This window comes from Heloderma suspectum, chromosome 4, assembly GCF_057233095.1.
Source record: "Heloderma suspectum isolate Gila_16-S chromosome 4, 16-S_ref, whole genome shotgun sequence".
In the NCBI taxonomy this organism is placed as follows: Eukaryota; Metazoa; Chordata; class Lepidosauria; order Squamata; family Helodermatidae; genus Heloderma; species Heloderma suspectum.
Genome location: NC_139461.1, coordinates 38,104,104 through 38,120,135, shown reverse-complemented (window position 1 = coordinate 38,120,135; position 16,032 = coordinate 38,104,104). Strand labels below are relative to the sequence as shown.

Below are 16,032 nucleotides of genomic sequence, written 5' to 3'. Positions count from 1 at the left end.
CTCCGTCCATAGTTCCTCAGGGACTCTGTCTATCAGGTCTAATCCCTTAAATCTATTCCTCACCTCCACTGTATATTCATAAGGGATATGATTTAGGTTATGCCTGAATGGTTTAGTGGTTTTCCCTACATTCTTCAATTTAAGCCGAAATTTTGCAAGAAGCAGCTCATGATCTGAGCCACAGTCAGCTCCAGGTCTTGTTTTGACTGACTGTATAGAGCTTCTCCATCTTTGGCTGCAAAGGACATAATCAATCTGATTTCGATATTGACCATCTGGTGATGTCCATGTGTAGAGTCGCCTCTTGTGCTGTTGGAAAAGAGTGTTTGCTCTGATCAGCGTGTTCTCTTGGCAAAACTCTATTAGCCTTTGTCCTGCTTAATTTTGTACACCAATTTTATTTTATTTATTTTATTATTAAATTTATTAATTGCCCATCTGGCTGGTCACCCAGCTACTCTGGGTGATGTACAACATACAGTAAAAACAGTTTAAAACAATAAAATTCTACAATAAAAACATTTTCTAAAATACCCTAACCCACCCCAAATGCCTGCCTGAACAACAACGTTTTTAATGCACGACGGAAGCTCATTAAAGAGGGGGCATGATGGAGTTCCCTAGGGAGGGAGTTCCACAGAGTGGAGGCCACCACAGAAAAGGCCCTGTCCCTCGTCCCCACCAGTCTAGCTGTCCTTGGCTGATGGGACAGAGAGAAGGCCATCCGAGGCTGATCTTGTTAAGCGGCCTGTCTGGTGCTGCAGGAGGCGCTCCTTAAGATGCATGGAGGCCATGCTTGCCTGTTATCCCGGTGATTTCTTGACTTCCTACTTTAGCATTCCAATCCCCTATGATGAAGAGGACGTCTTTTTTTGGTGTTAGCTCTAGAAGGTGTTGTAGGTCTTCATAGAACCAATCAACCTCAGCTTCTTCAGCATCAGTGGTTGGGGCATAGACTTGAATTACCGTGATGTTGAATGGTTTGCCTTGGATTCGTACTGAGATCGTTCTATCGTTTTTGAGATTGTACCCCAGTACTGCTTTTCCCACCCTTTTGTTGACTATGAGTGCTACTCCATTTCTTCTAGGGGATTCTTGCCCACAGTAGTAGATATGATGGTCACCTGAATTAAATTCGCCCATGCCTGTCCATTTGAGTTCGCTGATTCCCAAGATGTCGATGTTCAATCTTGCCATCTCATGTTTGACCACCTCCAGCTTACCTTGATTCATTGATCTTACATTCCAGGTTCCTAAACAATATTGTTCTTTACAGCATCAGACTTTCTTTTCACCACCAGACACATTCACATCTGAGTGTCCTTTTGGCTTTGGCCCAGCCGCTTCACTCTTTCTGGCGCGACTTGGAAATTCCCTCTGCTCTTCCCCAGTAATATATTGGACACCTTCCAACCTGGGGGGCTCATCTTCCGGCGTCATCTCTTTTAGCCTTGTGATACGTTCCATGGGGTTTTCTTGGCAGGAATACTGGAGTGGGTTGCCATTTCCTTCTCCAGTGGATCACATTTTGTCAGAACTCTCCACCATGATCTGTCCGTCTTGGGTGGCCCTGCACAGCATACCTTTGGCTTCACTGAGTTACGCAAGCCCCTTCGCCACAACAAGGCAGTGATCCATGAAGGGGTCTTTATTATGTATTTGTATTGTATTACAAGATCTGTATTACAAACTCTATATTTAGGCAATTTTTTTTCTAATCACCTTCTAAATTTCACCGTATATTAAAACAAATAGGTTGTGTTGCATTATTCTTTAAAAAAAAATTAAAGAGGAGGGATGTGTGTGGGGCAATCAGGATTGGGACTGCGAGGAGAGGGAAGAAGTCTGATGAAAATCACCCCCTGCTGCTGAATCTTCTCTTAGTGTTGGGAACGAAGCTGTCATTGGCATTTATCATCAGTATTCCTTTTATAATTTGGTAATTTTTGAAAAATCACATCCGACCACTGTCATGTTCTGTTAATGGGGAGAATTCTATATTGAATTCTTGAGATGGTGTGACGTCCTTTCCAATTCTTTGATTAAGCTTATGGGGCCTGGGTGGGAGATAAATCTAAGGAATTAATCTTACTTTGTTCTTACTGCATTTTAGGGGAAGCTCCCCCTTCAATTATGTGCCAGCATATAGTAGATATACTGAAACCGTTGCTAAGAAAACTCCAGCTAAACTTTCTAGACAACATTCTGAATTGAAAACAGAAGTAGCATCAAGAGCTTATTAAATTTAGATCCTTTTATAAACACTTTATTCTTAAAAAAAATTAGAATACAATTGAACTCAGTGGGATGCCTTGGGTTCAGCTGCCATGGAAAATAATGAGCTTAAGGTTGGGGATATTGTTGCCCATAGTTTGACTGAGGCAAGAGGGATCATTGAGGCTCAGATTTCTGTTGATTGGGCTAATTATGTTACTAAATTATATAGTTCTTAGACAATTTCTACTCCCATTGTAGAATATTGAATTCTCCCTATTTGGGGACCCAGTAACTTCAACTGTGGTCATATGTTTGGTTGATCTAATAATGCCAAATAAGGCTCCATGAGAGGATGTTTTGCCCCCAGAACTGTTTAAAATGTATTCTAACTGGCGGGCCCCTGTTCTTGTTAAATTGTTCACCTAGATTAATTCAACAGGTTTAGTTCCTCCGGGATAGAGGGGCCATACTCAACGGTAGAGCACATGTTTTGCATGCAGAAAGTCCCAGGTTTGATTCCTGGCATCTCCAGGTAGGACAGGAAAAACTCCTGTCTGAAACTCTGGAGAGCTGCTGGCAGTCAGTGCTGACAATACTGGGCTAGATGGACCAATAGTCTGATTCAGTATAAGGCAGCTTCCTATGTTCCTAGGATGGAAATTGTGTTTCATCCCATTTTTAAGAATAGGATAAAACACAGACAATTGCTCTGCAGAATTATAGCTCAATAATCCAAAATATATGCTACCTTTCTTCTTAACCTTAACTGTTAAGGTCCCCCTTAATAGTATTTTGTGTGGGCTTTTACCTGACCCAATTCCAACTATGAAGGGAGTTCAGCAGTGGTGTGTTCTGGCACCCCTTTTTTTAAAGCTTTATATTAATGATTTGGTTCAACTGCTTGGGGAACTAGATGCACATCTACCCGCCACAGAGAACAGAAGGATTAGTATTCTTTTATATGCAGTTGAACATGGTACAGTTTTGGGACTTTAGTCAACCATGAGTTCAGCAGCTGGAGAAGATGCAAAAGTATTTTCTAAAGAGAGTATGAGCTTTACATGCTTGCTGGCACCCCTGCCACTCATGTCTGTGCAGAAGCAGGTTGGCTTTCTGTTTGGGATAAAATACAAGTCCAGCTTCTAAATTTTCACAATAGAATATTAACTTCGCCATCTTAATATTTAGTCTGTAAAGTGTATGACTCTCCCTTAAATTCTCAAAGGAAAATAATGGCATTACAGACACTTGCTAGAGGTCTTGATTGTCAACTAAGTTTCAGTTCACGTCCAAATCTCAGTTAAGGCTTTTTGTGTTTGGAAAAGACTTCTTGACTGATGCATTAATCATCTATTCTTCTAGATTACTTTAACTTCACATAGGAATGCTTTTACAGCACTAAGACTTAGTTATGCCCTCTGCTATCTTAAAATGCTATTATAAGAAATTACCATTGGAACAGCATTCTTGTGTGTTTTATAAAGCTGTTACTGAGGATATTGTCTATTATGTTACCCAATGCCCGCTTAATAAGGAACCATGTAAAAATATTTGTCTGAGTTTAGGCTCAGAAAGAATTTTGTTAACCTAGTGAATTTTTATGTTTTCTGTTATTTGATTACTAAAATTATGTTACCTTATGTGTTTCCTTATGCTGGTGGCTAGGAAATTGAGAGCTAAACTTGTTGTTCGACTCTGAATGTTACTTCTGTTTTTGTTATGGGTTTAACTACACAATAAAATTACTACTACCACTACTACTATATTGAATCGAAAGTAGGAAATACTGTATTGGTTCCATCCTTGTGGAACACTTTAGCACTACTGACTTACTACGGTCAAGAGCATTGTAGCCATACATTCGCCATAAGGAAATTGAAAATTCCTTCTGATATTAGAATTGCTTCAATGGAAATTTTCATCAGATATATTGGGGTGGACCCTAAGGTCTATCAGTGGACTTCTGCTCATGGAATAGAGGTTTTTCAGCTCCATCTTCGCCCTGTAGTCTCCTGTAAAGCCACTTCTGCAGGTTGGTTTATAATTGTGAATGGCATGGCATGTGGTGGGGCTGAAGCTAACACTCATGTAAGCAGTCATAAAATTATAGAGGTGGAGATCTTTGTAGGCTATCTAGTCCAACACCCTGCTTTATGCAGGAAATCTGGATCTAGAGCATCCCTAAAAATTGCTGTCCAGCCTTTGCCTGAAGACCTCCAGTGAGGGGGAGTTATCTACGGCCCTAGGTAATTGATTACATTACTGAACTTCTCTTACCATTAAGAAGTTTCTTCTAAAGTTTGACAAAAACTACCCACTTGTAATTTAAGCCCATTAGATCTAGTCTTGCCCTCTTGAGCAGCAGATATCTTTGCTATCATGTCCCCCACCACATCTCAGTCTTTTCTTCTCCAGGCTAAATACCAGGTTCCTTCAACATTTCCCCATAGGACTTTATTTTCATACACTCCTTCTTCGCACACTGGGCTCCTGATGAAAATCAGTGTTCCCATTGTTGCCATTAACACTAAAACCATGAAACAAATTCAACTGCAAACCATGTGTTTACTGTTACATCTAGTTTTGAACCATTTGTACAGATGTGAGATCTTCATTGGATCTGCTGACTGGTCTCTTTTGGTCAAAATACTGTATCTCTTTGAGGTGTTTTTCTTAGCAGTACAGAAGCAAGTTGTCTTTTAGCTTTCAGCACCAGTTTCTCTTTATTGCCTTTTTGAAATCTGTAAGCCATTCTTCATTATACTTTGTTTCATATATGGACTGCAAATGTTGAGGCCCTTGCTCTAAATTCGTGTTAAGGGTTTTTTGGGGGTGGAGAATTGCTGCACAGCTCTCAGCCACAACCCATTGCCCAGTAAAGTATACATAAGTATTAGACTCTGACCAGTTTCTTCTGTTGCCTAGTTTTAGAGCATTCCCTGTAGGGTTAGAGCAGAAAACTGTTGAGGAGTGAGGATGAGAAAGAAATTAAGCTGGGTAATAAAAAACTAAAGCAGGAGTGATAGATCCTCTGGGGAAGTGAGAATCGCTCCTTTCTAAAATCCCACAAGCCTCACTGGATTTAAGGCCATAACTTACTAAAAAAACTGAATACTTAGAAATGGATTACATTCCAAGCACATGCCTCTACAGCCCATCTGTGCATTTTTCTGGTGTGTCTGTGTGTGTGCACATGCTTTGTTGCTTTGAGTCACATTCCGTGATATTTAGAAGCCTACACAGAGTGGCAGTAAATTGTCAGAACTGGGCATTTGACAGTACTAATGCAGAAGAGCATAATGTTCAAGCTTCACATAGGAACACAGAAAGCTGCCTTACACCGACTCAGACCATTGGCCCATCTAGCCCAGTATTGTTGACACTGAGTGGCAGCAGCTCTCCAGGGTTTCAGGCAGGAGTTTTTCCAGCCCTAGCTTGAGATGCCAGGGATTGAACCTGGGACTTCCTGCATGTAATCCCTGTGCTCTGCTACTGAGCTATGGCCACTCCCTAAGCTATGGTGACACTTCATGCCACAGATAAGGTGTGAACTCGTACAAAATTTTATTTTGAGTGAGGGATATAACCACCACCACCAAGAACAAGAACAAAACTGTTCTTGTCCAAAAACAAGAAAAAAATTGGTGCATAAACATGGGGTGAAATCCAATTGCATTGTTCTGTGACGGAACTATTTCTATCAACAGAACTGGGAGAGCGCAATTCTCCTTCCCCCCTGTAGCCCTCATGCACCCTTAAAACCTGTTCAGGATGACTGGGGGACCCTCCAGAGCACATTTGGAGGGTGGGGGCTGCAGGGGTAGAGGAGAAAGTCCCATCTTGTGAGCTGATATCCACTCATGCAACACTGGATTCAGTCCACGGTACAGCAGTCTGTGATTGATTCCCTACCTCCCAAACATTCAGCTTCCTGACTGCATCACAGCATCTGATAGCCAGTGCCACAGCCTGGCTCTGTGGCAGATTTACAGCCTGGGTACTCCCCAGTCCTCTACTACTGATGCCAATGATGGGGCTAGAGGCTTTCTGGATAGGGCCAGGACCCATGTGGCCCATCCTTTATGAGTCCTGAGGCTCTATAGGGCATGGTGGTTGGGAAATGGTTTAGTACTATCCTATATACTAATGGCAAACTTATCATAGAATCATAGAATAGTAGGGTTGGAAGGGGCCTATAAGATCATCGAGTCCATCCTCCTGCTCAATGCAGGAATCTAAGTCAAAGCATCCCTGACAGATGGCTGTTCAGCTTAATCTTGAATACCTCCAGTGTGGGCCTACTACCTCCCTAGGTCATTGGTTCCATTGTTGTATTGCTCTAACAGGCAGGCAGTTTTCCTGATGTTCAGCCAGAATCTGGCTTCCTGTAACTTGAGCCCGTTATTCTGTGTCCTGCACTCTGGGATGATCGAGAAGAGATCCTGGCCTTCCTCTCTGTGACAATCTTTCAAGTCCTTGAAGAGCGCTATCATATCTCCCGTCAGTCTTCTCTTCTCAAGGCTAAACATGCCCAGTTCTTTCAGTCTCTCTTCATAGGGCTTTGTTTCCAGTCCCCTGATCATCTTCGTTGCCCTCCTCTGAACCCTCTCCAGTTTGTCTGCATCCTTCTTAAAGTGTGGTGCCCAGAACTGGACACAGTACTCCAGGTGAGGCCTAACCAGTGCTGAGTAGAGGGGAACTAGTACTTCATGTGATTCGGAAGCTATGCTTCTATTAATGCAGCCCAAAATAGCACTGGCCTTTTTTGCAGCCACATAACATTGTTGGCTCATATTCAGCTTGTGATCTACAACAATTCGAAGATCCTTCTCGCTTGTAGTATTGTTGAACCAAGTATCCCCCATCTTATAACTGTGCATTTGGTTTCTTTTTCCTAGGTGCATAACTTGGCATCTGTCCCTATTAAATTTCATTGTGTTGTTTTCTGCCCAGAGCTCCAGGGGAGGTTACCTGATCAAAAAATGAGATCAGATTAGTCTGGCAGGATTTGTTCTTGACAAATCCATGTTGGCTTCCAGTAATCACTGGATTATTTTCAATTATCTGAATGTAGTTCTCTATATAGACGAAAGGGCACCACCCAGGCACAAGAAGGAGGTTTCAATAGGCTTGGGTAAATCCCAAGGTTTATAAAACTACAAAAAACTTAGAAAACAAACTAATCCAAAACAGCCCATTGAATTCTGGGCATGCTCAGTGGGCATGAAATGCTGGCTAAATGTCAGAGAAGGAAAACATAGATGTAAATCTTGGGGTAGGAGGGGGGGATGGAATGCATGGCTGACTAGGGATGGGGAGAGATTAGTGTTGTTCAGATTTTGATAAAAACTGAACCAGTTCACACTTCCTAAACTAATATGCAAACCAGAACACAATTTTCCATCAGTTTCTGCACTTTTCCAAATACTGCAATGCAGTTACCTGAGAAATGCATAGAAAAGTACGTTGGGAAAAATGAATACAAAGATGAGTATGAATTTTCATGTGGACTTCTTACCAAAATTTTTGCAGCCTGATGTGGAAATTTGAATGAATTTGTGCATCAAAAAAAGTCTGAATGTTGTAGAAACTGAAACATACATATCTGTTGCTAGAACCTTAAACAGGGACCTCCACTTGTGTTCCTGGGTGGTCAAATTCCCCTAAATATAGGGCTGCAGTCCTGCTGAATATTGCAGAAAATATATTTCATCTTTTGCAGAGAGAAATGAGCGGAGACATGCAAGAACATATAGTGCTGTGCCAAAGTGCTACACCTCCTAAATAGTTCTTCTGTTTCTTTACATTTTATCTCATCCTTGCTACCTCCATATATGTGTTATTCCCCCACCCCTTGTTTAGAGCTTGTTTCACATGTACAAAAGGAAAAGGAGGAGGGGAATAAGTTGTGAACGAATGTATTGTATTATGTGACTGAATTTTCTAAACATTCTTAATACATCGTTGATTACAATTATATATTTTATACATAGTTCTTAACGATTGTTTTGGATGAAGAGCAGCCAGTTCTTATAATTTAGCATGTAAAACCTGATCTTTGGTTTGACAAAGTTTAACTTTAGGACTATTTTGTACCCTTTCTTAACAGTCTATCATTTTTTGACAGGTATGTCAACAATTTGAAAAAAATAAGGCAGTATAGTAGAATATAGCATTGAAATATTTAGACATTATTATAGCTAAGGGGTCTAGATATCTGCGTGAAAAATGTTTCCAAATTTGTACTGCCATTAAACTCAATACAGCTTTTGGAAAGATTCTTATAAATTAGAATACGTATATATACATAATGGTCTGATTTTATATGATTAAAAAAATTGGAACATTTCTGTCTAATTGCCTGAAGTAGGAAATTTGGATTATGTGAACATTGCATGCTGGGTGGGGAGACAATGGAACAGGAATTGTAGAATAAAGAGAGTCCCACCTATAAACCTTGATTGCCTTTTGACGCCACTGTTGTTATTTAAATAAATAAATTCAAATAAAATTAGCAGAAGCTGCCCACCTATTTTCAGGTTTGCTTTGGCAGCCAGCTTTTAACTTGTTATTTATTATAATGTATAATTGCTGATAGATTTCTGTGAAGCCACCAGATATTAGAAGTGATATCGCACAATCTCAGCTATGCAGATTTCTAAACCCCTAATTATAGTTGCTTATATTTATTATTATAGGTCTTAGAGAAAAAAATGGTTTGAATGTTTTCTAGATACATGTTAAGAAAGATTATATACATTATAGAACAGTTACTGAATTAATCTTTAGCTAACATCAATAAGTATTGTGTCACCTGATTGTGGCATGAACCTCCATAGGGGACAGATTGCTTCATTCCACTTCTTAAATTCCAGTGATTTCAGTGGAGCTTATTTCAGATTTATGGATCTAAGAATACAGCCAAACATCCTGATCCGCAAGCATATTTCCTTAGACATAGGCCCTGCTGAAATAAACAGAACATTTTCAATGTTTTAGAATCTCCTAAGTTTTTCCCAAATTCATAATGTTTCTAAAATATTTTTGTCATGTTTGGAAATGTAAAGCAATTGTTGTTGTTGTTCAGTCGTGTCCGACTCTTCGTGACCCCATGGACCATAGCACACCAGGCCTTCCTGTCCTGCGCTCTCTCCCAGAGTGTGCTCAAGTTCATATTCATTGCATCGGTGACGCTATCTAGCCATCTCATCCTCTGCCGTCCCCTTCTCCTTTTGCCTTCAGTCTTTCCCAGCATCAGGGTCTTTTCCAGAGAGTTTTCTCTTCGCATTAGGTGGCCAAAATATTTGAGCTTCAGCTTCAGTATCTGTCCTTCAAATTGTACAGATCTACAAATACCTTATATGCTATGTATATAGAGTACACACACACACACACACACTCGTTCACTGTCTTCTACACCTCATTTTTCATCCTTTTGGAATTTCTGCTTTTTCTAAAAAATATGGTAGTAAGTCAAAAGCTATGTAGGCAGGATGATTTTAAAAATGCAAAGTCTATTATATCTTTGTCTGTCCTTTCTTTCACCTTTCCTTTACTGCGCTATCTTGTCTGTCTGATTCTCACAGGAGACATGGATTACAACTGGGACCATACGTCTTGGCATAGCAGTGAGGCATCCCCAATGTCTTTGGTGAGACATGTGGAGCCTTACCATTCCGTTTCCTTTACCATTTCATGTTTCCTTTGTTTTATTTACATCTTTGCATGTTTTCTTTCTTGTATCCTTTTTATCCCGCACCTGTAGGGGACAGTCAAAGGGGAAAAAGAAAAACTAGTGAGCAGGCAGTTTTATCGGACTCTAACACCTTGTCTGAAAGACAAAAGAAAATGGTGTGTTTTGGTGGCCACTCTTTGGAAGAGGATTTGGAATGGTCCGAGCCTCAGATTAAAGACTCTGGGGTAGACACGTGTAGTAGCACAACTCTAAATGAGGAGCATAGCCAGAGTGAAAAGGTACTGGCTTTGTTGTGCCTGCATTTAAATCTGCTCATTTGGTCTTTGTTTGCTCTCTGTCACTCATTAAAACAGATCAGTAATAAAAAGGCAGGTCTAATCTAACATTTCTGAAGGTGCAGAAAAGAAAAACAAAACCACACCCCTGGATTGCTCTGCTGTTTTTACATTTGGAAACATACGTACAAAACATTATTCAGGCACTAAAAAGAAGCATCGCTTTTATGGTCGCACAATAGTATTGGTGACGTCACCGTAAACCATAAAGTGATTAAAAAAATGAGATATCTTCTGGATTGGCATGTTTGATTACTGCTATGATGCCCCTGGGGTTGAAATTAATTAATAAGTTTAATTCCCAGGTTGAAAAAAAAGGGGGGTGGGGAGAGAAAAAAAATTGCATCTGTTTGAACAGAAACGTTGTTTTTCTTTTTTCCCTTTCATTGCCACTTTCACTCATTTGTTTTGTTGACGTGTCATTTTTTGGGCTTTATGGTGTTGTATTTTTCTTTGCCATCTGCTTTGTGTGTTTTGTTTGTTTTTGCTTTCTATTTGAGACTTGTGATAAATCTTTCTAGTGTTGTTAAGACATAATGAGGGGAAAATGTGCATGCTAAGTTTTGCATGTGTGAGGGCATGAAACTTCTGCACAGATGTGAAAAAGTGCTATGATTACACAAAATCAAATGTGATTTAAATAGATTTTACGTTATAATACATTGGCTATATGATATAGTAACATTGATATGTATCATTTTTGTAGTAACAGCATGGTAAACAAATAACTGTTCCAATATAGCTGCATGGACATATGAAATTACTTCATATTCTTTAAACTTAAAAGGATCTTAGACTGTGACCTTGGTACCCATAGTTGGAAGCAAGTCCTGCTGAAATTGATGGGATTTATTTCCAAGTAAGAATGTCTAGGTTAAGGCTGTTAAAGAAGAAATTTAATACGACACTTTTGGACTACCTGAGAACATGTCTCAGTTATATTCAGCTTTAATTCAGCCTCTCTTTTTTAGCATGATGATTATTGCTTCTGATCTAACATTCCGATTCCTTTTGTCTCTATTCAGATAGGATGTTCACTGTGTACAAATAATAACATAATCCGTAGCGATATATCTAAATTGATTAATTGCTTTTTAGCGTAGAGCTGTGATGTAGGTACATTTGGAATTAAGTCATTTAGGGAGATTTGAGAAATGACAGGATGACCTAATGGATTGAAAGCAGTCCTAATTTCTACATATAAAGCCAATAGTAGTGTAATCATAGCTATTTCACAATGGCTAGAACTGGCAACTGGAAATAAAGTTGATATTATGATTTTTTCTGAGACTAAATTTTACTGATTCCCACCCCCCCTTAACTGTAACCTGTAGCATCCTGTAACCTGGCAGCCATCCAAAGATGGAGACCGTTTAATTGGTCGAATTTTGTTAAACAAACGACTAAAAGATGGAAGTGTGCCTAGAGATTCTGGAGCAATGCTTGGACTGAAGGTTAGTAGTAGTTTATATTTTTTCAAAATGTTAGGTATTATTTACAATATCATCTAAAAGTGCATTATAACTTATAATTATTGTGCTTTTTATTAATTTATAAAGAGAAAATTGCTTTAATCATGTATTACCAAGTAAAAAACTTTGAGCTCAGCCAAATTTAAATGGAAGTGGGTTGCAGAGTTTCATCTGCTGGAGTGTACTTTTGTAGCCTAATGCAGCAAAAGAAGACTGTACAGTTTCCATGTGTTGCTGCCCTTAGAATCAGGCCTAGCATGTGCAAAAGGGTGAAAAATAATAATTTATCTATCAGGGACTACATTCTTAGTGATCCTTCCTAGATAATCACAGGTATGGAGGATTGAATCTACCATCCCAACATGGGATTGGTACTATGAAGGCTAACAGAACTGAAATCCTCATCTACAGCTGTACTGAGTAACTTGTGGAGCGGGTTAATAGTTTTATATCCCATGTGTGTTGCCCTGGCCATGGGCTTTGAACTCTTAGGTTAGAAGTGCCATGATAGTGATAAATCAGACTCAAAGGTTTACTTACAAATAGTACTTTATTGAGTAACTTACAGCACACAGGCTTACCCAATGATTGGATCAGACAGTTTCTCTGAACCCCGAGCCATTGGGTACAATGGGTCTTATACTCTACAGGTTAGCGATAAGCAGCGGAACAGCAGCACATGCCCCTAGCGTTCATTCTCAGCATAGGCTAGAAGTGTTTGGTTCTCAGGCACAGCCATCTGTTAACAGACTTTGCTTCCCAGGCACATCAGAGATAAGACATTCTCCTCATTAGTAAGGAATGCACTGAGAAGGCTGTTATCGGCCCTTGACTCATCTGCACATGCTCAGAGGCTTACTAGCATGGGAATTGCACCAATAATGAACTTAAGCAAGCATTATGGATCTCTAGGCCCCTCTAACACTACAAATGACTTGGCTCGCTCCTGGGGCCAATACACCATGAAAGGGTTTGCAGTTTTAAAAAACTAGAATGAAAGAATACCTCATTAGAACATACTATCAACATATTTGGTTAATCCAGAAACTCTCCATTTAATCTAGCAATGGATTTAGCTCAAGTTGACAATTTATGCTCTAAAGCACTGTGCACATTGATAATACTTGCACTATATAAATAATAAATAATATCATGCACTTCTAAAATATTACGACAAAAAATATGATAAAGTATGTTAACTTGCTCTCACATTTTTGGTTGGAACTCTAACTGATGAAAGTGCCATTGAAATAACAAGTTTATTGTAGATTAAAGTTTGAGTATGTTATATTTACTTACCAATTACATTTAGTGCCTAACTACATGTTATACATAAATAGCTGTAACAGAACTCCAGCTGTTCATTTTAAAGGACAATCAGCTTTTCAGGGCCAATTTGGAGGACAAAAGGAAAGGGTGTGTGTGTTTAACTTGCCTTTTAACTTGTCTTCCTGCTACTTTTGCACCTTAAATTTCCTCTCCCAAACTGTTTTTCCTTTCTTAAAAAGTTTATCAGGATTCTATTACATGTAATTATTTGTAACATATGGTTTGGGTTGAATAAAATCACGTATATATTATAATTATTGGATGTAAGTATCAATTGATTATTGGGCACTTGTATTTGTATCAGTTCATCTATGTAAGATTTAAAGATAATACTTCTCCAGTTTGTCAAAATGCTAAAATAATACCTCCAGTGAATTCATTTCACCAGTGCAGAACAACTTATTTCATTCAATATATATGCAAGTATACGCATGTGCGCGCACGCACACACACACACACACACAGAGTTCGTATATTATTGGGCTCTTTTATTGTATCAGCTCATAATAAATACATTAAATAGGTTGTTTTGCACTCCTGAAATGGTTTCATGAGAAAGTATTTTAGCATTTTGACAAGCTGAAAAATTACTGTTGTCTTTAAATCATAAACTATTGCTTAAGAACAATTGTTTTAAAATAGTTACTTCAAGAAGCAGAATTTTACTTTTTAGATCTACGGTGTTTTGCCTCCAGGTTTTGTGTGAGTGGCCCACAATCACCATTTCAGCATTTCCCTTCCATAAAAACTTGTACAGAATTCCCAATTTAGAAATATGTGTATGATCAGAAAAGCACGTGGATCTTCTGTATGTAAATAGTAAATTCAGTGGAAGGAATCAATCTGCACATGCAAAGGTATGTGTTTGACTTTTGCATGATTTATGCACCCATAAATTCTTCTTCATGGGTTCTGTGCATCACACATATGGGCTCTGTGCCTGCGCAGAGCCTCTGTTTGGGAAACTTCCATAGCTGAGGAATGCTGGTTTTTTGACAGAAACCCTCCCCCACTGTCCCAATGCTCATGTCCGAGTGGGTTCCTGCCGATCTTCTCAGTTCCTTTTCGACTACCATTACTGTTGCCTCTCTGGGAACTTTGTATGTTTTTTTCTAGGATTAGACTGCTGAGGTTGTTTCTTTTTGCTGTGTTTGTTCGACTTCCTGACTTCTTCTCGCTGTTTGTCCTTTCTTACTAAAAAAGAAAAGAAAAGTAGGTTAGTTAGTATTTCTTTTTTTCTCACCTTATCAGTGTATGGCATTGGAGGCCCCTTTCAGAAAATGCATCCATTGTGGCAGCAAATTGCCACCTTCTAATGGCCATTCTTTATGCCTTCTTTGTCTTGGGGAGGCTCATGTCGTGGAGACCTGCCACTATTGTCAATCTTTCTCCAAGCAAGCCCATAAAAATTGTTCTGATAGACTCGAGGTGATTTTGTGGCAAAAGGCTCTTCATGCGGTGGACACCCAGAAGTCCAGATCTCATTCCGGCGCCACAGGAGCTGAGTAGATGCCAATCTCTGACTTAGCCTGTCTTCCTCGATCCTCGTCTGAGGTGGAGAGAGCAGACCCACCTACTCCTGGCCATTCACTGGCAGTTTTGGTGGCTAAGAAAACATCCAGAAAGGCCAAGCACACTAAGCCAGCAACAGAGGCTGTTCTTAAAAAAGGAAGAAAAAAGAGGTTAAAAAGACTCCACCAAGAGCATCTAAGTCAGGGATCTCTCTTCCTCCACCTCACTGATGAGCTCTCTTCCTCCACCTCACAGTCAGTTTTGAACTCACTGATCCAGACATTGCCTTTGCTACCGACTGCCACCGTACTGTTGGATCCTCTGTCTACCGTCTCGGAAGGGGAGATTAGAGATTCCCCCCCTGCGACATTGACCCAGTCTCAGTCCTCAGGATTGACTCTACCATTCTCTGGAGGCACAATACCATGGCCAAGGAATACAAAGCTCTTGATACGGGAGATCACATGCTTCGACAGCTCATGGGAATCCTGTCCCTCGGTACCGGTCACGCCTTCACTGTTATGATGAGGATTACCGCAGTAGACCATGCTCTCCCCAGCAGGAGTGGGATCAATACTCGGGCTGGTCTATGCCTCCCTGGAGGTCTTATCAATGAGATGATTGGTTATTCAAAAGAGACAGATTATAATCTATGATTGTGTGAGATATTTAGGAGCAACTTCTCCTCAATACAAATCCCGTCCATCAGCTTCTGTTTCACGCCCTCCAGAGACTGAGGTTTCTCAGCTGCCACCACTGGTGCCTTCCGCGCTCCACCTCTTTACAATTAGCTAGAGACAACATGGATAGGAGCCCTCCAAGTCATCCTTTACCAACCCCACCAGTGCAGGAACAAAGTGAACATTTGAAGTCTGCCACTCAAAAGAAGTTATCTCACCGCTCAGCGGAAGATTATCAGTTGGACTCTTCATCCTATTCCTCCATTCCACCGTTTATCTCTTCTCCGGATGATGTGGTGGGTGCTCAAGATAGAGCTTTCACTTTGGAGGATATGGGCCATTCTTCAGAAAAAGTTCTATGAATGGCGCAGTCATTGGGAATAGAGGTGCAACAGCTGACAGAAAAGGTTCGAGATCCAATCTTTGATGCAGTGTATTCCGAGTCTTTGGTACCGGTAGTGATCCCGTTCCTACCACCCCTTCTTCAAACAGTGAAACAAACATCTTCTGCCCTGTCTTCAATGGCCCCTACATCTAAAAGATTAGAATCAGTGTACAAGGTGCAGGAGAAGGATGCCGTATTCCTTTTTTCACACCCACATCCCAATTCAATAATAGTTGAATCAGCTCAGGGATGATCGCAACACTCTGACATGTCCCCAGTTGATAAAGAGGGACACAGACTTGACCTTATGGGATGGAGATTTTACTCATCAGCAGTGTTGGGACTCCGCATTGCTAACTACCAAGCCATGATGTCCCGTTATCAATTATTTTTGTGGGAGAAGATG

The 16,032-nt window shown here is 40.1% G+C and overlaps 1 protein-coding gene across 1 annotated transcript in view; it reads left to right on the top strand.

Annotated features, from left to right (window-relative positions):
• RIMS2 (regulating synaptic membrane exocytosis 2) overlaps positions 1–16,032 on the top strand; it is a 616,900-nt gene that overhangs the window by 286,301 nt on the left and 314,567 nt on the right. The window contains exons 7-8 of the mRNA XM_084848966.1: positions 9,983–10,191; positions 11,583–11,702. Coding sequence (XP_084705092.1) covers positions 9,983–10,191; positions 11,583–11,702 — 329 coding nt within the window. The remainder of the gene's footprint in view (positions 1–9,982; positions 10,192–11,582; positions 11,703–16,032) is intronic.